Source organism: Alosa sapidissima, chromosome 4 (genome assembly GCF_018492685.1).
Source record: "Alosa sapidissima isolate fAloSap1 chromosome 4, fAloSap1.pri, whole genome shotgun sequence".
In the NCBI taxonomy this organism is placed as follows: Eukaryota; Metazoa; Chordata; class Actinopteri; order Clupeiformes; family Clupeidae; genus Alosa; species Alosa sapidissima.
The window spans coordinates 37015796-37035342 of record NC_055960.1 but is presented as its reverse complement, the minus strand read 5'-3'; the positions used below and the strand labels follow the sequence as shown (position 1 = coordinate 37035342).

Sequence of the window (19547 nt, the reverse complement as noted above, 5' to 3'; positions counted from 1 at the left end):
AAGTCGACCTTGAAGTGTTTTACTACATATTGATTTGATCATGCCACACTAATCTTGTGTTTATTTATGTGTAAGCTGTTTATGTTTAAGCTCATGGTCATGGTGGGCATCCTGCCTTGATCCCAGTATACATTGTGATGTGTTCACTTTGAAGAATTTGAACTGCTTAATTGGATGCATTAAAAGGTCCATCTCCTTGGCCTCCTAGGACCTCCTTAAAAATAGCCTTTCCATCACTGGCTTTTCCGAGGGTCAGTGCATGGCATCAATAGTGGTCTGTGCAAAGTTGTGGCCTTTCAGTGCGCCATGAGACCATAATAAATAATTAATGACATAAATTTTCTGCTGTTGTCCGCCACGGTCCACCGCAGCACAGACTCATCCGTGCCAGGCCAAGCATGGAGAGTATTAACTCTGAGGCCCAGCTGGGCACAGAGGGGATCAATGCTAGGTAGGTGCCAGGGGTCCACTCCATCAAAGCTCTCCCCCTGAGACCACAGACACAGCCATGTCAGTCGTAGAGGAAAACATCTTCATCCTGAGACCACAGACACAGCCATGTCAGTCGCAGAGGAAAACATCTTCACCCTGAGACCATAGACACAGCCATGTCAGTCGCAGAGGAAAACATCTTCACCCTGAGACCACAGGCACAGCCATGTCAGTCGCAGAGGAAAACATCTTCACCCCCCCCCCCCTTCAGGACTCCAGAAACAACCAATTACTCCTTGATGTGACGGCTATTGATTTCACGTTTGCATCAGAGAGTAGTTGTGTTGTGTTTAAGCATGTGTTTACGTCATGCCAGTAACAGACGTACAGCTTAATGCCTCGTTGTATTTGAGGATTCTTATGAGGTCAAAACTATTTTCAATGCTATTTTCTCAAAGCATTCGGTGCAATTATTATTCTTCCTGCATTCTTCAAGGACATCTCACAGATTTCCCGTCATCAAAGAGTTCTTATCGTCCCTGATTTCTTCCTTCCTCTCTAATTGGCCGCTGTTATGTAGCACAGCGTCAGGATCGCTGAAGGCAAGAGAGGTTTTCGAGTCCAGCTGTTAGACATATCATTTTAGCCATCAACTGACAAATAGTGAAATGAGAAATGTATATTTAAAAAGCCTTTATTTGTTACTGGCTAATCCATAGCATAAAACGGCAACATGTTTCGACCACACTTGGTCTTCATCAGGGCATGCACAAGTGAATGAGGACTTAGGCCTCACCTATATAGGGTCAAAAGGTCATATGACCAGAAAAGACGTAGACACTCAACAACAGGTGACCCTTTGCACATCAACATAGCAGAAAGGAAAAAACAAATAGTGTCTATTGTTAAATAGAGGACTGTCACTGTCCACTGAAAGACACATACGTGATTTTCTTTTTTTTTCTCAATAAGGACATTATACATATGAGGACGTATGTGTGACTGAACATGCACCTACAGGTGTGTTTGAATGTGTGCACACGCCGGCAGCACAGTCTGTGTTAAGGTAACACATGGTGGAACGGGAGAAGGAAAGCAAACAGACTGCAAATAGTCTGGGACAGGCGCTCCCACTGTGGCCTCTGTGTGCTTTAGCGCACCAGCCAGTAGCATGCTCCCGACATGGCATGTTTAGCATGCTCCGACATGGCATGTTTAGCATGCTCTGACATGGCATGTTTTAGAGGAGGCAGTAGCATGCTCCGACATGGCATGTTTAGCATGCTCTGACATGGCATGTTTTAGAGGAGGCAGTAGCATGCTCCGACATGGCATGTTTAGCATGCTCCGACATGGCATGTTTAGCATGCTCTGACATGGCATGTTTTAGAGGAGGCAGTAGCATGCTCCGACATGGCATGTTTAGCATGTTCCGACATGGCATGTTTTAGAGAAGGCAGTAGCATGCTCCGACATGGCATGTTTAAGAGAAGGCAGTAGCATGCTCCGACATGGCATGTTTAGCATGCTCCGACATGGCATGTTTAGCATGCTCCGACATGGCATGTTTTAGAGAAGGCAGTAGCATGCTCCGACATGGCATGTTTAGCATGCTCCGACATGGCATGTTTTAGAGAAGCCAGTAGCATGCTCCGACATGGCATGTTTAGCATGCTCCGACATGGCATGTTTTAGAGAAGCAGTAGCATGCTCCAACATGGCATGTTTTAGAGAAGGCAGTAGCATGCTCCGACATGGCATGTTTAGCATGCTCCGACATGGCATGTTTTAGAGAAGGCAGTAGCATGCTCCGACATGGCATGTTTAGCATGCTCCGACATGGCATGTTTTAGAGAAGGGAGTAGCATGCTCCGACATGGCATGTTTAGCATGCTCCGACATGGCATGTTTTAGAGAAGCAATAGCATGCTCCGACATGGCATGTTTTAGAGAAGGCAGTAGCATGCTCCGATATGGCATGTTTAGCATGCTCCGACATGGCATGTTTTAGAGAAGCCAGTAGCGTGCTCCGACATGGCATGTTTAGCATGCTCCGACATGACATGTTTTAGAGAAGCAGTAGCATGCTCCAACATGGCATGTTTTAGAGAAGGCAGTAGCATGCTCCGACATGGCATGTTTAGCATGCTCCGACATGGCATGTTTAGCATGCTCCGACATGGCATGTTTTAGAGAAGGCAGTAGCATGCTCCGACATGGCATGTTTAGCATGCTCCGACATGGCATGTTTTAGAGAAGGGAGTAGCATGCTCCGACATGGCATGTTTAGCATGCTCCGACATGGCATGTTTTAGAGAAGCAGTAGCATGCTCCAACATGGCATGTTTTAGAGAAGGCAGTAGCATGCTCCGACATGGCATGTTTAGCATGCTCCGACATGGCATGTTTTAGAGAAGGCAGTAGCATGCTCCGACATGGCATGTTTTAGAGAAGGCAGTAGCATGCTCCGACATGGCATGTTTAGCATGCTCCGACATGGCATGTTTAGCATGCTCCGACATGGCATGTTTTAGAGAAGCCAGTAGCATGCTCCGACATGGCATGTTTAGCATGCTCCGACATGACATGTTTTAGAGAAGCAGTAGCATGCTCCAACATGGCATGTTTTAGAGAAGGCAGTAGCATGCTCCGACATGGCATGTTTAGCATGCTCCGACATGGCATGTTTAGCATGCTCCGACATGGCATGTTTTAGAGAAGGCAGTAGCATGCTCCGACATGGCATGTTTAGCATGCTCCGACATGGCATGTTTTAGAGAAGGGAGTAGCATGCTCCGACATGGCATGTTTAGCATGCTCCGACATGGCATGTTTTAGAGAAGCAGTAGCATGCTCCAACATGGCATGTTTTAGAGAAGGCAGTAGCATGCTCCGACATGGCATGTTTAGCGTGCTCCGACATGGCATGTTTTAGAGAAGGCAGTAGCATGCTCCGACATGGCATGTTTTAGAGAAGGCAGTAGCATGCTCCGACGTGGCATGTTTTAGAGGAGGCATTGGGCACTGGGAGTCTTAGCATCTTTCCCCAACCTCGCTTGATGCACTTATACTGAAATTACCTATTTGATGATGCTTTTTACGTACAGTAGTATGCTGACATACGGCTCCTACACACAGCTGCGTGCGTTGCGTTGCTGGAGACACATTCACTTTACATGGGCTCACGTCATCCGTTGCCGAACTGAATTGTGGGTCCGTCGCGTCGCGTTTCTCCCGCCGCTCACGTTGAGAAGTTCAGCTGTTGCTGCACCGACAGACGGCACCGGCCAATCAAGCCAATCGACTGACAGCACCAACCAATCAAATTACGGTTATACTTCAAGTCATTTGCATAGCTACCGTCGGAAACACCCACTGGCATGCGTTGATGGAACGCAACTGTGTGTAGGAGCCGATAGCCCTTTAAACTGAATGTTTGACGAATGGAAAGGTCACTGCACTAAACCATCACCTCGCCAAAATGATCTCACATATATTTCCACTGTGGTCTTTTCACAGGTATTTAACGGATTTATAAATTCTTGGGACGCCTGTTTAGAAGAGTGCATCAAGAAGACATCTGGTCATTCTGACTCACTCTTAACATCTAAAACTTGATATTGACTGTAATTCATGGTCCCAATTCAGTAATTTTACTACACCACTATCTTGGTGTAAGTAAGGGTGAGTGTGTGTGTTTGTGTGACCTTGTCCATGTCTGTGTGGTGTTTCTCTTCTCAAACACACACGCATACACTCAAGAGTGGCAAGTTAGAGGACATTTCCACATCAGAACCTTTGGCTGATCAGACCAGACCCATGAATAAAATATGACTATTTATTCCAACGACCGAACCTGTAGTGTCATAGTTGCACATGCAGCATTTCGAGATAAGCCTTAATGGTGAAGGGGGGGGGGGGGGGGCAACCTGGATGAAGGTCTTGGGAAGAAAGCCCCCCCCCCCCCCCCCCCCCTCTCAAGCTGTGCCCACACTTTTGTTTCCCTCTCCATATTTGGCACTGGCGAGGACAGCGCACACGTGAGGCACTGACACCAAGCTGACAGTTATGCAAATCTCAGACCACGACAAGTGAAGTGACTCGGCTCTGACGCCGCAACCCCATTGACGTCTTGACCTACCAGACACGAAACCCTCTCAGGAGGACCCAGCCTTGCGCAACAGCAGGGCGGCCATGTTCAAGCCGGATACACACACAACCTGCAGAAAAAAAAACACCATGGTTGGAAAGCTGAGTGGGAGCCAAGGTCAGCTTGTCTGAAGTAAGTGTGTTTGATGCTTTCGATGTCAGCTAACAAGAGCGATTTACTTCTGCTCTCTCTTTGCCCCTCAGCAGATTCCCTGGCCAGCGGCGAGCTTTCGACAGCGGGAGCATGCGGGAGCTAAGTGTATGTTGGCATGCACAGCAAGGTCCTTGGAAATCTCTTCCAAAGATTTATCAGAATGCGCTGTCAGTATCCACAGCACGACTGTTGCCAAGCATTGGCGCTGTGGAGAAGAGCATTGACTTTGCCCAGCACAAATCACTTGTGTCTTGGAGAGCTTAAGCATTTACATATTGCTGATATCCCACTTCAAGCAAGCATCGCCTGAAAACTTTTGACAGGTTGCTCAATAAAGCAGTACAATTAATGCCTCTTTGGTTAGCACAATCTCCATCATAGTCAAACAATATAATTTCTCCGATATTAAATTGTTCAGAGGCTATTATAGTAACGCATTGCATTATGCAGTAAAGGAGCCAAATGTGTGGACTTTTGGATGGCTGTCATCAAATTATAAGGTATTTGTTACGATAATCAGTCATTAGGATAAAGTTTGCACAAATACAGCAGCCATTCACTTATACACGCACACTTGGCAGTTATGGACTTAAAATCATGAACTTGTGCCCTGATAAATGAGCTGCGGTGACAGAAGTATTTAAATACTCTGGAGGAGGAATGTTGGCTAGCGGGTCCATAACTCGAGCCATCAAACACATCCTGATGACACCCAGAGAGGTGCACTTTGCTTTGACACAATAAACTCCGGCGTAGCTGCCAAAATCCATTACGGCAACCCAGCGCCATCACTACTCGTATCCTCCCTCTCCGCTCTGTGTCAAGCCCCACACAAGCCATTGTGCTGCAGAGTGAGTGAGTCCTTGATCAAACTGAATTGGCTTTCTACAGTATCATGCAAACATGGAACTGCAGCGTGCACTAACTCTTGACGTGCATAATTTAGCTAAAAAAAGAAAGAGAAACACTATTTTTAGCACAAAATTACTACACTGCCCAAGGGGAGGACATTAATGTTTGCTTCAGAGACCAATGTTGTGGTTTGTTTTGGGAGCACACATCTCAACAACGTGTAGGCCTACAGTTTAGCTAAGGTTATACAGAGGTGAAACACTCCCCTTTCACAAAGCCATCTTCTTTTTGAGATGTCACTGCCAACAAGGCCACACAGGCCGCTGCAGCGGAGAGCAGACATTTTCATTCAGCCTCTGCGCAGGGCAATGGCAGAAATAAAGTGCTCTTTAAAGTATAATTGCATTGTGCAATATGCAGTTAGCTTAGATTAAATGGACCTAGTATGGGGATATGGAGGCCTGGCTTGGCTTGAAAAGGTCGTGGCCTGAACTCGAGTGCCCTCGCAGAGCAGATGTCAGTGACAGCACAACATAGCTGCAGGGGTTATTCGCTGATTAAGAGCCCTGCCTAGCGGACAGTTTTGGGACGTGCTCACCCTCCTTAGCGCTGCCCTGCCTTTGGCCCATTTCGGCCGACGTTACGTAAAGGCCCTTGTGGCTCAACAGCATGCCCCAATCAGACTGCAGTCTCTTAAAGTGTACATTGTGGTGTGATTTATATTTAGATAGCTGTGAGAAAACGAGTTTGAAAAGGTCAACAAATGCCCATGTTCTTACTAAGCTGATTTGTTAGGGCTTTTAATATCTTACCCTTTTGTTTTCTATCAGGTGTAAAAGAGCAAAAGGAGCTTTCACACAACCAACCTAGAAATAGCTCTTCCGTGTGATGCGCTGACCTGCATAGCGTCCCAGCAGTCTATGGTGCATGTAGAGCAAATACTGCATAGCGTCCCAGCAGTCTATGGTGCATGTAGAGCAAATACTGCATAGCGTCCCAGCAGTCTGTAGTGCATGTAGAGCAAATACTGCATAGCGTCCCAGCAGTCTATGGTGCATGTTGAGCCAAAAGGCAGATAAAGAGAGAAACAGGAGGGAAAGTGAGGCTGACTTGTGGCTGACCTTCCTATTGCCCCCCCACTCTCCTGGGCATGCCCACTGCAAGTGCTTGGATTTAGTTATGTCAGCACAGACTCATTCCTGACCATTTGATAGACATGCAGTCGGTTTGTGTGTGTGTGTGTGTGTCTCTCTCTCTCTCTCAAAGCACAATGCACATATCTTTCTAGCCCCAGCCATTCGGTATAGCCCTGTGTGAGCAAGAAGCTGTGACACCTGCTAATAAAGATATTCCTGTAGACTTAAGACTTAAGGTGCAAAACAGACTCATTCAGGGGCCCGGGAGCCCAACATGTCATAGAGCAGCCACAGAGGCACGATCACTGAATAGCTGATATTCAGCTTGAATACACTATTTCAATAACGCTAATACTTTCAGGGAAATGACAATGGAGTGCAGTAGCAATCTAGAAAATGAGAACAATACATTTGTATTGGATATGTAGCTCTGAATAAGTATTAACAAGCCCCCAAGAAACACTAAAATGCTAAGCTATTGCATTGCTGTGAATAGACGCCATGGTTATGAGTGCCTAACAAGAACCAGGGGGCAGGCTAAATGAAGCCAGATTGGAATTTTGAGTCCTGCTGCTTCAGGTCATGTCTGTGGAATATTTGTCTATTTTCAGCGGGAGGCTTGCCATCCATCAGCTGTGTACCCGAGTCTCAGTAGCTATCTTACGTCGCTGATAGTGCAGTGATGGCTTATGCAGAGAGGTAGAGTGCTCCCCCCGTGTGTCACATCTGATAGTGTCAATGCACTGCTTACTCACTCCACTGTGTGTGTACGGGCAGAAACACACTCACATACCCACGCATCCACGCATGCACAAACGCACACACACACACACACACACACACACACACACCAGGACTCAAGGTCACTTTCATATTTGGACACATATAGACATAGAACATTTCTGAGCTGTTAAAGGAACACACACACATGCATACACACACACACAGAGAAAGAGAGCTTGGAATAGACAGGGGCAATTAATGAGGCCCTTAAAGTGCACTTCGAGATGAAGACGGCTCTATAGCACTGCCCATGCATGAGATGCTCTGCATGAAAGTCTCAAGACAAAGATGAGAATAAGGTGATTTGTGTTTGTCTACATATGCAGACATAAATGTAGAATTTCTTTGAGGGTTTTGTTTTGGGGCAGCATACTTTTGAGAAGAATATTGACATTGAAATTTTCAGTAGGCTATCAATTAAGGATACCTCAGAGTCTACATGCAATTATATGCTCCTGAACAATTTTAGTGGCTCTGTAAATCTGTCATGATTCTGCAATGCATTACAACAACTGCCTTCTTTTGAGCACAAACACAAACACTTCCGTTTGATGTAACACTACCAGATGAGACTAAATTACTAAATGAGACTGTATGTTCCTCAGAGACAGAACAGAAGGGACTGAAACAAGCCAGATCAGACTTCCAGCAGCAGAAAACAAACACCAGATTGACTGTAACTTAAATCACATTCACAATCACCTTGGTGTATATTACAGGTTTATTCCGTTTCTAACCTTTTGGAGTGTCTGGAAATGATTCACCATTGTTTGACATGATTCTGCAGCATTGAATTACAGTAATAAGGATGGGCCTGGTTTTGAGGAGAAGCCTTTACAAAATGATCCACTTACAAGGTTAACAATGTTGAAAAAGTAAAAGATTTTCTCCTTGAGAGACAGGCTATAACAGACAGCAGTCCTCTCCTCTTCAAACATAGTGTCATGTCGCCACCTGCTGGAAATGTTTATAAATGTGGTTGGTCAAGAGTAATGCTCTGCAGTCAATATGATCTCATGTACATTTTTTTTTTTAAACAGGATTGTTTTTACAGTTTATACTAACACATGGAATTTAGCCATCACAAAGGCTCCTCTGGAACTGTGCATAACTGTACAGTCAGTGTTACCAGACACTATGTCCTAAAGTGCATGCTGTAATGTGCTACTGTATGTGCTGATTACTGTAATACTCTGTATTAATCCCATTATACTGCATATGCTGAGTAGAACATCACAGTATTGTTGTTGTGTGTGTGTATCTAGAGGCATTATGTAATCTATAATTTAGGGTTGGCACAATTAGAGAGTGAGTGGAGGGAGGGGGACAATAATGACACAATCATCCTAAATTGTGCATATTGAAATATGGGGGGGGTTATTTAAAGCTTAATCATAGTCTGGCTGGGCAGGAGCACAATGAATAGGCACAGCGCTACTGTATCTAGTTGTATCTATCTTGTGGTCATGGATTTATACCAATGTGGTTCATCCATTTCAGCTTTAGATTAACCTCAGTGTCCACAAGGTGGAGTTTTGCTTGGACGCAGGTTTGTTGAATTCTCCCTGATTGTCTGCAAGGTGCAGACACAGCTGTTGTGTGTGTGTGGAACAGTGGTGTCACAGATTTTCTTTGTCATCTTTTGCCTCTTTATTGTAATTGATATGCAATCGATCGCGTGTGTGTACATGTGATGAAAATAATCTTTTAGTGGTTTCTGATCACCCCCATCACCACCACCAACCCTCTACTCAAACAGGTCTCCAATGAGACCCTAAATCAGGGTTAATCCTTGTACAGGATATCATTATGAATGAATGGAACAAAGATAGCCAAAAATAGCAGCACGGTTTTACAGCTGTGAGTAGCTTTACATAATACCTATATGGTGTGAGTAGGCCCCATTGTGTGTAGCTTTACATAATACCTATATGGTGTAAGATGTGTTTACGCTACATGGGGCAGGGGCAGCCTGTCACGGTTACAAATATAGGACCCATATGCGTAAGACTCTTTCTGACAGAAAACACACTTTAATGAACTACAAATTTGACGATTTAAGACTTACTTACATACAGGACTTGGACTCGACAAAACAGAGAGACGATCTGACAAAGGACAGCGAGACAGGGGGGTAGAAATACACAGACCAATTAACAGAAAGACAGAGGACCAAACCAACGAGACAATAATGGGGAACAGGTTTGGAAGCAGAAAGGAGGGAAAACTAACAAGACAGGAAGCACAGACCAAATAAGGAGATGGGGCGGAGACAAAGACAGGTGACTGGCAGGTAAACACAAAGCACATGGGGAACAGGCAAATACAAACACAGGACAATACACAAAATGGCCACCAGGGTGGCACAAAATAATCAGTCCAGTCCAGACCCTGACACAGCCCATGAGTACCTTCTTATGTTATAGTAGTTGACTCACATATGTCTTATTATTATTACAGGAAGAGCAGCATGAATGCAGGAGCACAGGGCAAGTTATCTACCTGTCCTTTAAAGATGGAACAGCATGAATGAAGGAGCACAGTGCAAGTTATCTACCTGTCCTTTAAAGATGGAACAGCATGAATGAAGGAGCACAGTGCAAGTTATCTACCTGTCCTTTAAAGATGGAACAGCATGAATGAAGGAGCACAGGGCAAGTTATCTACCTGTCCTTTAAGGGTGGAACAGCATGAATGCAGGAGCACAGTGCAAGTTATCTACCTGTCCTTTAAAGATGGAACAGCATGAATGAAGGAGCACAGTGCAAGTTATCTACCTGTCCTTTAAGGGTGGAACAGCATGAATGCAGGAGCACAGTGCAAGTTATCTACCTGCCTTTAAGGGTGGAACAGCATGAATGCAGGAGCATGCAGGAGCACAGTGCAAGTTATCTACCTGCCTTTAAAGGTGCAGTCAGCCAAGGCTGTAGCCAAATGTCCCATATGCAAATTTATGAACAAATGGAGTGATGTGTTTATAAATGATTTCTTTTCAGAAATAGTGTCTAATAAGTGTTACATAGCCCTGTTTGCATGTTTGCTCTGCTTTCTTCTAATTTTGCCCTTTTGAGTCGGCCTATGTGTGGCCAGATTACCATGGTTCAGTGTGATCATGTAAATAGTGTTGAAAACAAAACAACTGCATCTTAGACTATGACACTTTTCTGACAAGACCTTATTTCCTAATTGCTCCTTTCCTCACTCAACCATCAGATTTTGTGTTGAGTTTTCTCAGAAATGCCAACATCCAAGGCTATTGTAAATAAGCCTGCAAAACCGATCTACAGTATCTTTGTTTAGGATACTTTCAGTCAGTCTCTGAGAGGCTGTGATCTATACAGGCCACATAAATTAGAGTGTCAATATATCAGGCAGAAAGCAATATGTGTGTTGGAAAGATAACTTAAATAAGTTTAGTTATTCTTTGACAAATGAATGATTCCATGGCATGGCAGATGTTTTGATGTCTGATTTTTTTCTCAGACATGCCAATACCCAAGGCCAATTTTCAAATACATACAGGAGAGATGCTACATTTGTAGTGCTATTATGTAGGGGATTTCACACTGCAGCCAATCAGGAACCAAGCCTATTTATCGTCAAAAACAAAATCACTAACAAATTAACCTTTGTGGGCAAAAAATATCACCAACAGAACAGCCCTCAAGAGCATTCCACTGGGGTTATCAAGTAGGCACCTTCCTTCATGGGGGTTTTCTTGCATTAGGCCCACAACACCATGGTGTCCCAGATCCACCCCCCTCCACACTCATGATGGTTTCTCCGCCAACAAATACCAACAAATTGCATAAGTTGCTGTGGCCCTTTATGAAAAAAGAACAATGAAGAATGGAAAGGCCAAAACCTGTTTTTTTATAACTATAAGTATAATATAAGTGTACCGGTATTGGCATGCTGTTACACTAAATATCCCCCAGCAGTCAACAACTGATGGGCACATTAACGGAAAGGGTGCAAAGGACAGCTGGCTCGTTACGTGGGCTTGTAGAATTTATTTTAGACATTTGTGGTCATGAAGACATGATTGCTGAATCACGTGTAATTGCTGACTGCACCTTTGAGAAGGATCAAGTAGTAGATTTATAGATTTTTGTGGGAAATGGAGGTTATAGGTGTGGGGAGAATTGGTCAAAATCATATCTGTTCAAAGGTCTGCACAGTAAAATTGGCAAGACACCATAACTAGAGAATCCTAGATGCATCATCCATGTAACCCCAATTCACAATAAAGGCTCTCGTGACATGAGCCCTTTTGAGACAAATAATTTTCAAGATGTTCATGCTGTATCAGGTTTCTTTGACTGATACTGTAGAAGTGTAGATAGTGCAAGGGCCCTATCATGTACACTTTCCTTGAAGACTTTATGGTGCGAAAGTGAACAGTCTTGATCTCACGTGTCAGTTTGACATGATTGCCGTGGCAGATGCATGGCTGGCTTCCCAGGTAGGTTGGACCAGGTGCTAAGAGCCGATCTAGCAATCCAGCTTATTGCACACATGTCAGCTGGTAAGCCAACAGTACCCTAAGCCGGTGTCTATATTCAACAAAGATTCTGTTTTGTTTGGGAGTATAAGCTTCTGATAAGAGTGGCATAGTAGTGCTTCATTTTCAGATAAATGAATGTGTGTTATGCATGCATGGGCAGAGAATCCACTGCCAATAAATGGACTGTTAAAGTCTATCAATCATTTTTCATATTATTTGGCTGAGGAAGATATTACATAGGCTACAATCTGCAATGCAATAACATGTTATGTGCAATCTGAGTGTCCAACTAATTTGCACAATGCCATCAGTCATTGCTAGGATACACTGTGTAAAACACACCACCACCATGTGCACTCCAATTGTCTTCCATTCCTTGGACAGCCATCATGAGACACTCAATCATAATTTTACAGACAGCTAGCCATAGCCATGGTATCCATGGAAACTGAAAAATAATCAGAGCCTGCGCAAAAGCTAGGGGGTGTGGCCATAGCCTCATCTGGGTCTGGAATCAAACAATGGGAGGAAGCAAATGGCCTCTTTCACACACACACACACACATACAGAGAGGGGTGCACACACACACACACATACACATAGGGAAGGGGGTACACAGTCATACAGAGAGAGAGAGAGAGAGAGAGAGAGAGAGAGAGAGAGACAAAACATAGGCCTACACAAATACTTGATATAGGCTACAGCTGGAAAAATATACACAGAAGTAGGCCTATGCTCCTGGAAGACAGCAAAAATGAAGAAAAGGGATGATCATTGGTTTTAAAAAAAAAAAAAAAAAAAAAAAAAAATACATAATAATAATAATAATAATAATAATATTAATAATTATTATATATAATAACAATGTGTATAAATTATTATTTATATATACACTCACACACACAATTAAGGTTATTCCCTTAAAATTTACCCACTCAAGAACACAATTTTTTTTCCTTTTGTAAATAAAAGAAAAATAAGATTGGATTTGAGATTGGATTGGCTGACAGTGACGATATGATTTTCAATGCTCATTTGCAAGGATTCGCATTCCAGTTGATGCGAATAGAAGATGGCTGGTCCAGCCTTTGCACCTGCGGTGACAAAACCAAAACAAAGGAATAATGAGGGAGCCCCGACGATCTGGAGGGGGGAGAAATCCATCACTAAAAAAACGACACACAACAGCACCGAGAACCCTGAGCAGAAGACACACTTTTGTTGTGGTGTCTCGGTGACGTCACGAAGGTGAGGATAGCGTGGTTTTAACGTGATGGTGGTGAGTGACTCCTCTCCATCTGTCAGTGCTCAGAGACACATCCTGAGAATCTACCTATATAGCTGATTCCCATCTCACTCGACCGACAGCGCAGAAACCTAACTGCATCATCCTGTGCTGGGCACTCTTTTTCCAGAGGCAAGTTCAAATATATTCCTTTGTTTGAGAGCTAGCCATCGTGCCATAGCGTCCTGTTTACAAAGAACCTGGTAACCGTTAGCGAAACTGGCTAACACATGCTTTCTTGTCTATCCAGTCAGACGATGTTCCGATCGTTTAATGTTTTGCCTATTGACTGTGCGTGTGAGTGTTAAACGACACCAGAAAAAGAATACATTTATATCGGGGGGTTAGTGACTGAATGCATTTAACTCGTCTATTGTCACCCACAATATGCTCGCACAGCAAGAGGTTGCTATGGGCGCGATACCTGTTGCTATGGCTGCATTTACAATGAAAGGTATGTTTTTGGGGGATGAATTCACATTTCTGTGTTCCTTGAGTCACGAATGTGTTTTTCTTTCGAAAACAGACGAATGAATGTCGGCGTAGGCTGTGTTATTTGATTCCCTGAGAAAGCGTGCTGTAATGCAAAGGACTTCATATTTATAAAGGATGTAACGTTATGCACGTGGATGTTTGCGGCCGCCTTTGAATACAGTCTGTTTGAAACGCACTGTCAAAATGTCCTCAGAATGTTTACTGAGATGATGGGTTTTGTTATTGTTCAATTGCTTTTCAATATGAGATGCTATGATAATGTCCAAACGAGATTGATGTGTCCTGTAGGGAACTATTATCACCATATTGAACTGTTTGTCCATGTATAGCTAGGAATCCCATGGTACCTGGCTATCTTTGTCACATAATGCAGGCATGAATAAATTATTGTGAGGAAATGCTTCCTGCTAGGAGCCCATTACTTCCTGGAGCTAGAGGTGATTACACTCAGACTGCTCTGCTTGACCAATAAAAGACATTCCTATTGTTTCCCACCTTGCAGTCCCCATTAGATTGTCCAAAATGAATGAACTCCACCCTATTCAACAGCTTTTCTGATTAACTTGAATGGTTTTACGCAAGCTATACATATTTCACTATTCTTGATGTATCAATTTGGAGTGGATGTTGCATGGATGAAAAAGATTGAATAGCCTACATTGGAAAGTTATGGTCTGGTCAGTTATTCTCAGTTATACCCAGTGCACATTTTGTCTGACTACAGCACTGAACAGCTTCAAATCGTTGGTTGGGCCTGCTCCAGCTTCCAGGCTGTGTAGCCTACTCTCCAGTGAAATAAGACTCTTGTCCAATAAAATATAGCCTAGGCCAAGTCTACTGTAGTGTATTTGTGTGCAAAAGAGGAATTTGCTGGACTTAGCATAGCTAAAAGTTCCTCTCATCCCATTCACTCTTTTTCTGTTTAATAGTAGTGAAGGACACTGAGAGTCAAAGTTGATGTATTAAAAGTGGTGTTTGTATTGAGTTTACCCCGTAGCACAACAGTAGAATTAAACAAGCCTACATGGAATACATACTGTATGCTAGCTTTACAAAGGGTGCATGTTGTAGGACTTTGGCAAAGTACAGCCGTACACTAGGCAGTGACAGTAGGCACCTTGTAATCCACCAAGCGCAGATGGCCAGCTGTAGGCAGATTACCGTAAGAAACTGATGGCCTTTAGTGAAACAGTCCGGCAGGTGTTTACAGTGCCCGGGTGTAGGATTGTTGTTTGTCCAAGAGAGAGCGAGAGTTTGTGACTGACTCCTTTTTACTGCACAAAGAGTGAGGCAGCACTTATCTTTGGAATGAAAGTGGGCTTATGACAGTTATGACAGTTGGGATGAAAGTGGGTTTATGTCAGTTATGACAGTTGGAATGAAAAGGAGTTAGATCAAACTTTTCATGGCAGCCAGACCGACCCCACCACAGCACCAAAATATGTGGTGTAAACATTGAGTTACTCATAGCCCTTTAGGCCTACTACCTTTTCAATTCAAAAACAAAACAAAAAGCATGATCAGCTGCTGTATTGGTTTGCTTTCTGTTACTTTTGTAGCCGTAAGCTTAGGCCTACTGTTAAAAAAAAGTAAAACTTAAAATATTCTTTAATGTTTAATGTTTGGATGGATCAAATGACCTAGCATTTTATGACTGACTATTACTCCATTTCTTTGGATCAAGTTCATGTTATTCACATGCCTGTTGTAATAATTAGGTTAGCTATCTCAACCATGCAGTAGTAGGTCAAACTAAATGGAAGATCCTAATCCTCTATTCTATATAAACTAATCGCTATGCACAGACCTATTGATTGTTGTTACATTTTCTGTGTCCCCCCTCGCTGTGTACCGAGGACCAGGGAAACGCAATAAAAAGAATACCTGAAATAGTAATAGTAGACAGGACTAGAACTAGACCCATTTGAAATCATTTGCCCTACATTTCCAATACGCCATTATGTGGCACACCAAATAGTATAGTTCACCTTTGTAACCCAGTAACATTGATAGAAAACTCTCCTGAAACACAAAATCTCCTGAAACACAAAATATCCACACTGTCGTTACTTTACGTTAATGTTTGGCTGAGAGAAAGACAACCGTGACATGTTTTGTTTGTGTGGACTGTGCCAGTGTGTGACATATGAACCCAGTTTACTACACGTCATCTGATTGCAGGCGAGCGTCAGTCTCCAGATGACTCCTCTGTCCCTGCTGTTTGTTTGCACCAGGACTACAACTCAGGCCCTGTGCCAAAGGCAGATTGCAAGGGCATCACAGGTTCCCCATCTCTCTCTCTCTCTCACTCTCTCTTTCACTCTCTCTATCCCTCTCTCTCCTCTCTCAATCTCTCTAGACCTATCTGCCCCCCCTCCCTCCCTTCAGCTCGTCCTTGTGTCATCACATGCTTGGCTGCTGTTGGCACAGGGAGGTCCAGGTGTCACGTTCTACAGTGTCTGGGCCTCATCTTGCTTAAGGAGGATTGCAAGGCCACCAGAGCAGGGAGGGGTTTGCTCAGGCAATAGTGCAGACTGTCATGGTGGAGAGGGAGATGGTGGTGGGGTTGACATGGTGGAAACCCAGTGTTCCCCCCAATTAATCATTGGAGAACAGGCCAATGGGGGGACAGATGAGCCGCTGGACAACAGGCAACTGACCAAAGAGTTTAATCCTAACTTTTCCCTGACAATCTCCTTGAAACAATGAGCTCAGATAATGGACTAAACTGTGGCAGCAGATACAATAGCAACACAGATGTCCCAACACGTAAGCTGTTGTGTCTGTCTCGTGCCGTAAGCACTTTGATCCAAAGCGATTTAAAACACGGTCAACTTCTCAGAATCAAACCCATGATGGTGACAGCACGTGACTGGTCCGGAGCCACCCTCATGCCCGTTGGCATGGTAACCAAAAGTGCTCTCGTGTTCCTGTTCGGAACATCATGAAGAGGTGCACAGCACACAGAGAGGGCAGTATGTTCTTCTCCAGTCCCCTTCGGTCTCTCACTGCTCTTCAGCTCCCGTGCTGTCAGGTCAGCACCTGTCAGCAGACCGCCACTGTTGTCCACTCAGCAGGCGTTGCTGCCTCACTGGGCTTTCAGGTCAGGTTCAGACTCATCACAGGAGGCCAGCAGGGTTTTACAGCCCCGGAGGAGATCTGTGTTGTGTTGGTAGGGAAAGCTGTTGGCACGGGTTTGCCTATCTGAGATTTAAAGCTGCAGTTGGCAAGATTTTTTTGATCATATTCACTTAAAACCAACACTATGCTCCGACAGAACAACATAAATCAGCTGGTTTTAGGAAAAAAAAACGCACTTCTACCTCCACCTAGAGCCTGTTATTTGTTTTGCAAAATACCACAGCTCCCGATTCTTCTGGTCCAATCAGAGCAGGGCTGTGTGAGATCTGACTCTCAGTCACAGTCTGGTGCGCACTGACGAGCACAAACTCGATGAGAGGGTGCTTGGTGGTAGTGAGGGAGGGGCATGAGAGTTGTAAACATTCAACATTTTGGCTAAGTCCCCTCAATCTGTCAGACTTGCCAACTGCAGCTTTAACTTTGGAAATGTTGTCTATAGATTGGTATTAAACATGTTAATTGGGCTATTATTTGTCTATGTATTATGTGCCAGCCTGAATGTTGAATCCAGCAACTGAGCTTAAACACCTTGCATGCCTCAATGCAGCCATGTACCACAACATGGTATTTTTATGTGTATTGTTTTTTTCTTATAGGGTGAGCATGTAACCAGGAATAGACAGCAGAATATTACTTTAGGTCTTGACATAAAAGATTGCCTAATAAACAGAACGAAATTGCCAAGGTGTGTAGCATTATTTGGTCAGCAAAATTGAATAGAGTAGGTGTAAATAGTTTTATTATTATCCGAGTAAATATAACAAGCTGGCCGTTTCAATGGCAGCTCAGAGTCCAAGTTTAATATGAGTCTGCTATGTGGCCAATAGGACATTAGTTAACAGCTATTTAAGTGGCATCAACTGATTCTTCATGTGATGATCTCAGGACACACATGCGGGACCTCTCGGAGCGAGGAAATAAATAAGGTAACAGTAGTTCACATTTTTGAAGGATTAGGCTTGATCCTGCAGTACTGTAGTCCTGGGCTTCCATGAGGTCCATTGAGCTCCTTTTAGTCATGATGGTGTCACGTAAGCCGTGGCGCGAGCCCCTTTCAGGTTTTTCCCAGAAAACAACGTTTTACGTCAGGCGCATTCCCTCACCCCATGTGGTGTTACAGCTCCCTCATGAATGGCGTGCCCTGTTTCCCCCCTCTGCACCAGCAAATGCAAGAATAGCCTAATCTCTGAAGGTGGGGGAAAAAAAACATTCCTGAAGGTGTATTGGATTGAGCAAAAAGCATAAGGGATTATGACGAGATGGTGAACAGAGCCTTAGTCCGCCAGCAGTGACCACTAGCCCCTTCCTACTTCCTCAGTGGACTAACGTCCAGAGGATCTACAGGCAGGACCTCAGTGTGAGCCGCACGGAGACCACAGCAAGAGGAACCAAGAGCAGCTACGTCAGTAGCCGAGGTGCGGACCTAGGAGAAGGACAGGAAAGGGACTTTTCCAGCCAGTGTTTTTGGCCTTTTAGTTGAATTGTAGAGCTCGGACGAGGGGGGAGCCGAGGTGGGCCTGGAGGACCGCGGGGGAGCCGAGGTGAATTCCAGCTGCTACGAGTTTGTAAACGGACACGTCATGTTCAGGGGCTGGTGTGGAGCAGCAGTGGTGACACACCAAGCAGTGCACAGGAGTGTGTGTAGCAGCAGTGGTGATACAGGAGTGTGTGTAGCAGCAGTGGTGACACACCAAGGAGCGCTCAGGAGCACGGAGGCGAACTGCTGAGGAGAAGAGGGGGGGGGGGGTGATCCAGCATTTATTTTACGCAGGAAGTGATGCGGGACCCGGCGTGCTGCCCCCGTACGGTTCCTTTCCTGTAGCAGGATGCGACGCGGTGACGTTCCAGCGAAACTGTCCTTGCTCCTCATGTGTTTACGCGCAGACGAGATTACAGGGAAACAGCTTGCCGGGGGCAGGCAGCTGCTGTTTCCTGCGATTTGCCACGGTAACCTGGGGGACGAGGCTAGGATGCCGTGGGGGAAAATTGCGCCTCAGGCCCGACTGCGCCGTACGGGCAACGCCAATGGACTACCGAAGGCCAGGTAGGCTCAGGAACCCACTGACCACGACTTATCTGGATGCTACATGTCTCTACCTGTCTGTCTGTCTGCTACTAAGTCAATAAGTCCGTCTCTTACTCAGTGCAATAGTGTCTTGGTTGGTTTAGGAGGTCTTGTTGAAATAGTGTCTCAGTTTCAGAATGTCTTCGTTTTTGAGGTGTAAATAATTAGGCTTGTAAACATCAGTGAACTGTAGAATACTCACCCATAAGGATATCTGTAAGCATAGTAAGCAATTATCTGTGTTTGTTTAGTCGCATATGCTTCATCATGAGGTCAGTCTTGCAGCTGTCCTGCAATTAGTGTATGCTCCACTTCTGTGCTAGAGATGCTAGTGGTAGTAGGTTTCACACGTCCACATTACTTAACTCTGAACTCTCCTGGACATAAGAGGCTTTGAACTCTGCTGTAAGGATTTAGACCCGTGGCCTTGGAGTAGCGCTGTCACTGTCACTGATCACAAAGCAGATTAGTCCTTTGCTCCATTGCCTGAGCTGATACTCCTCACAAATAGGCAAACCTGTAGCCTATCTAAACCTGTGTTCACTGAC

The 19547-nt window shown here is 44.5% G+C and overlaps 1 protein-coding gene across 2 annotated transcripts in view; it reads left to right on the top strand.

The window, feature by feature from the left end:
• The first annotated feature begins 13243 nt into the window (after positions 1-13243).
• Positions 13244-19547, top strand: part of LOC121707361 (rho GTPase-activating protein 40) — a 28589-nt gene continuing 22285 nt past the window's right edge. The window contains exon 1 of one of the 2 annotated variants that reach the window (XM_042089865.1): positions 13244-13430. Coding sequence is in view for 1 of the 2 variants with exons in the window: in XM_042089863.1 (XP_041945797.1) it covers positions 18761-18978 (218 nt within the window). In the remaining variant the exon portion in view is untranslated. Of the gene's footprint in view, positions 13431-18420; positions 18979-19547 lie in introns of those variants that run through there. The other variant, XM_042089863.1, reaches the window with a different exon arrangement.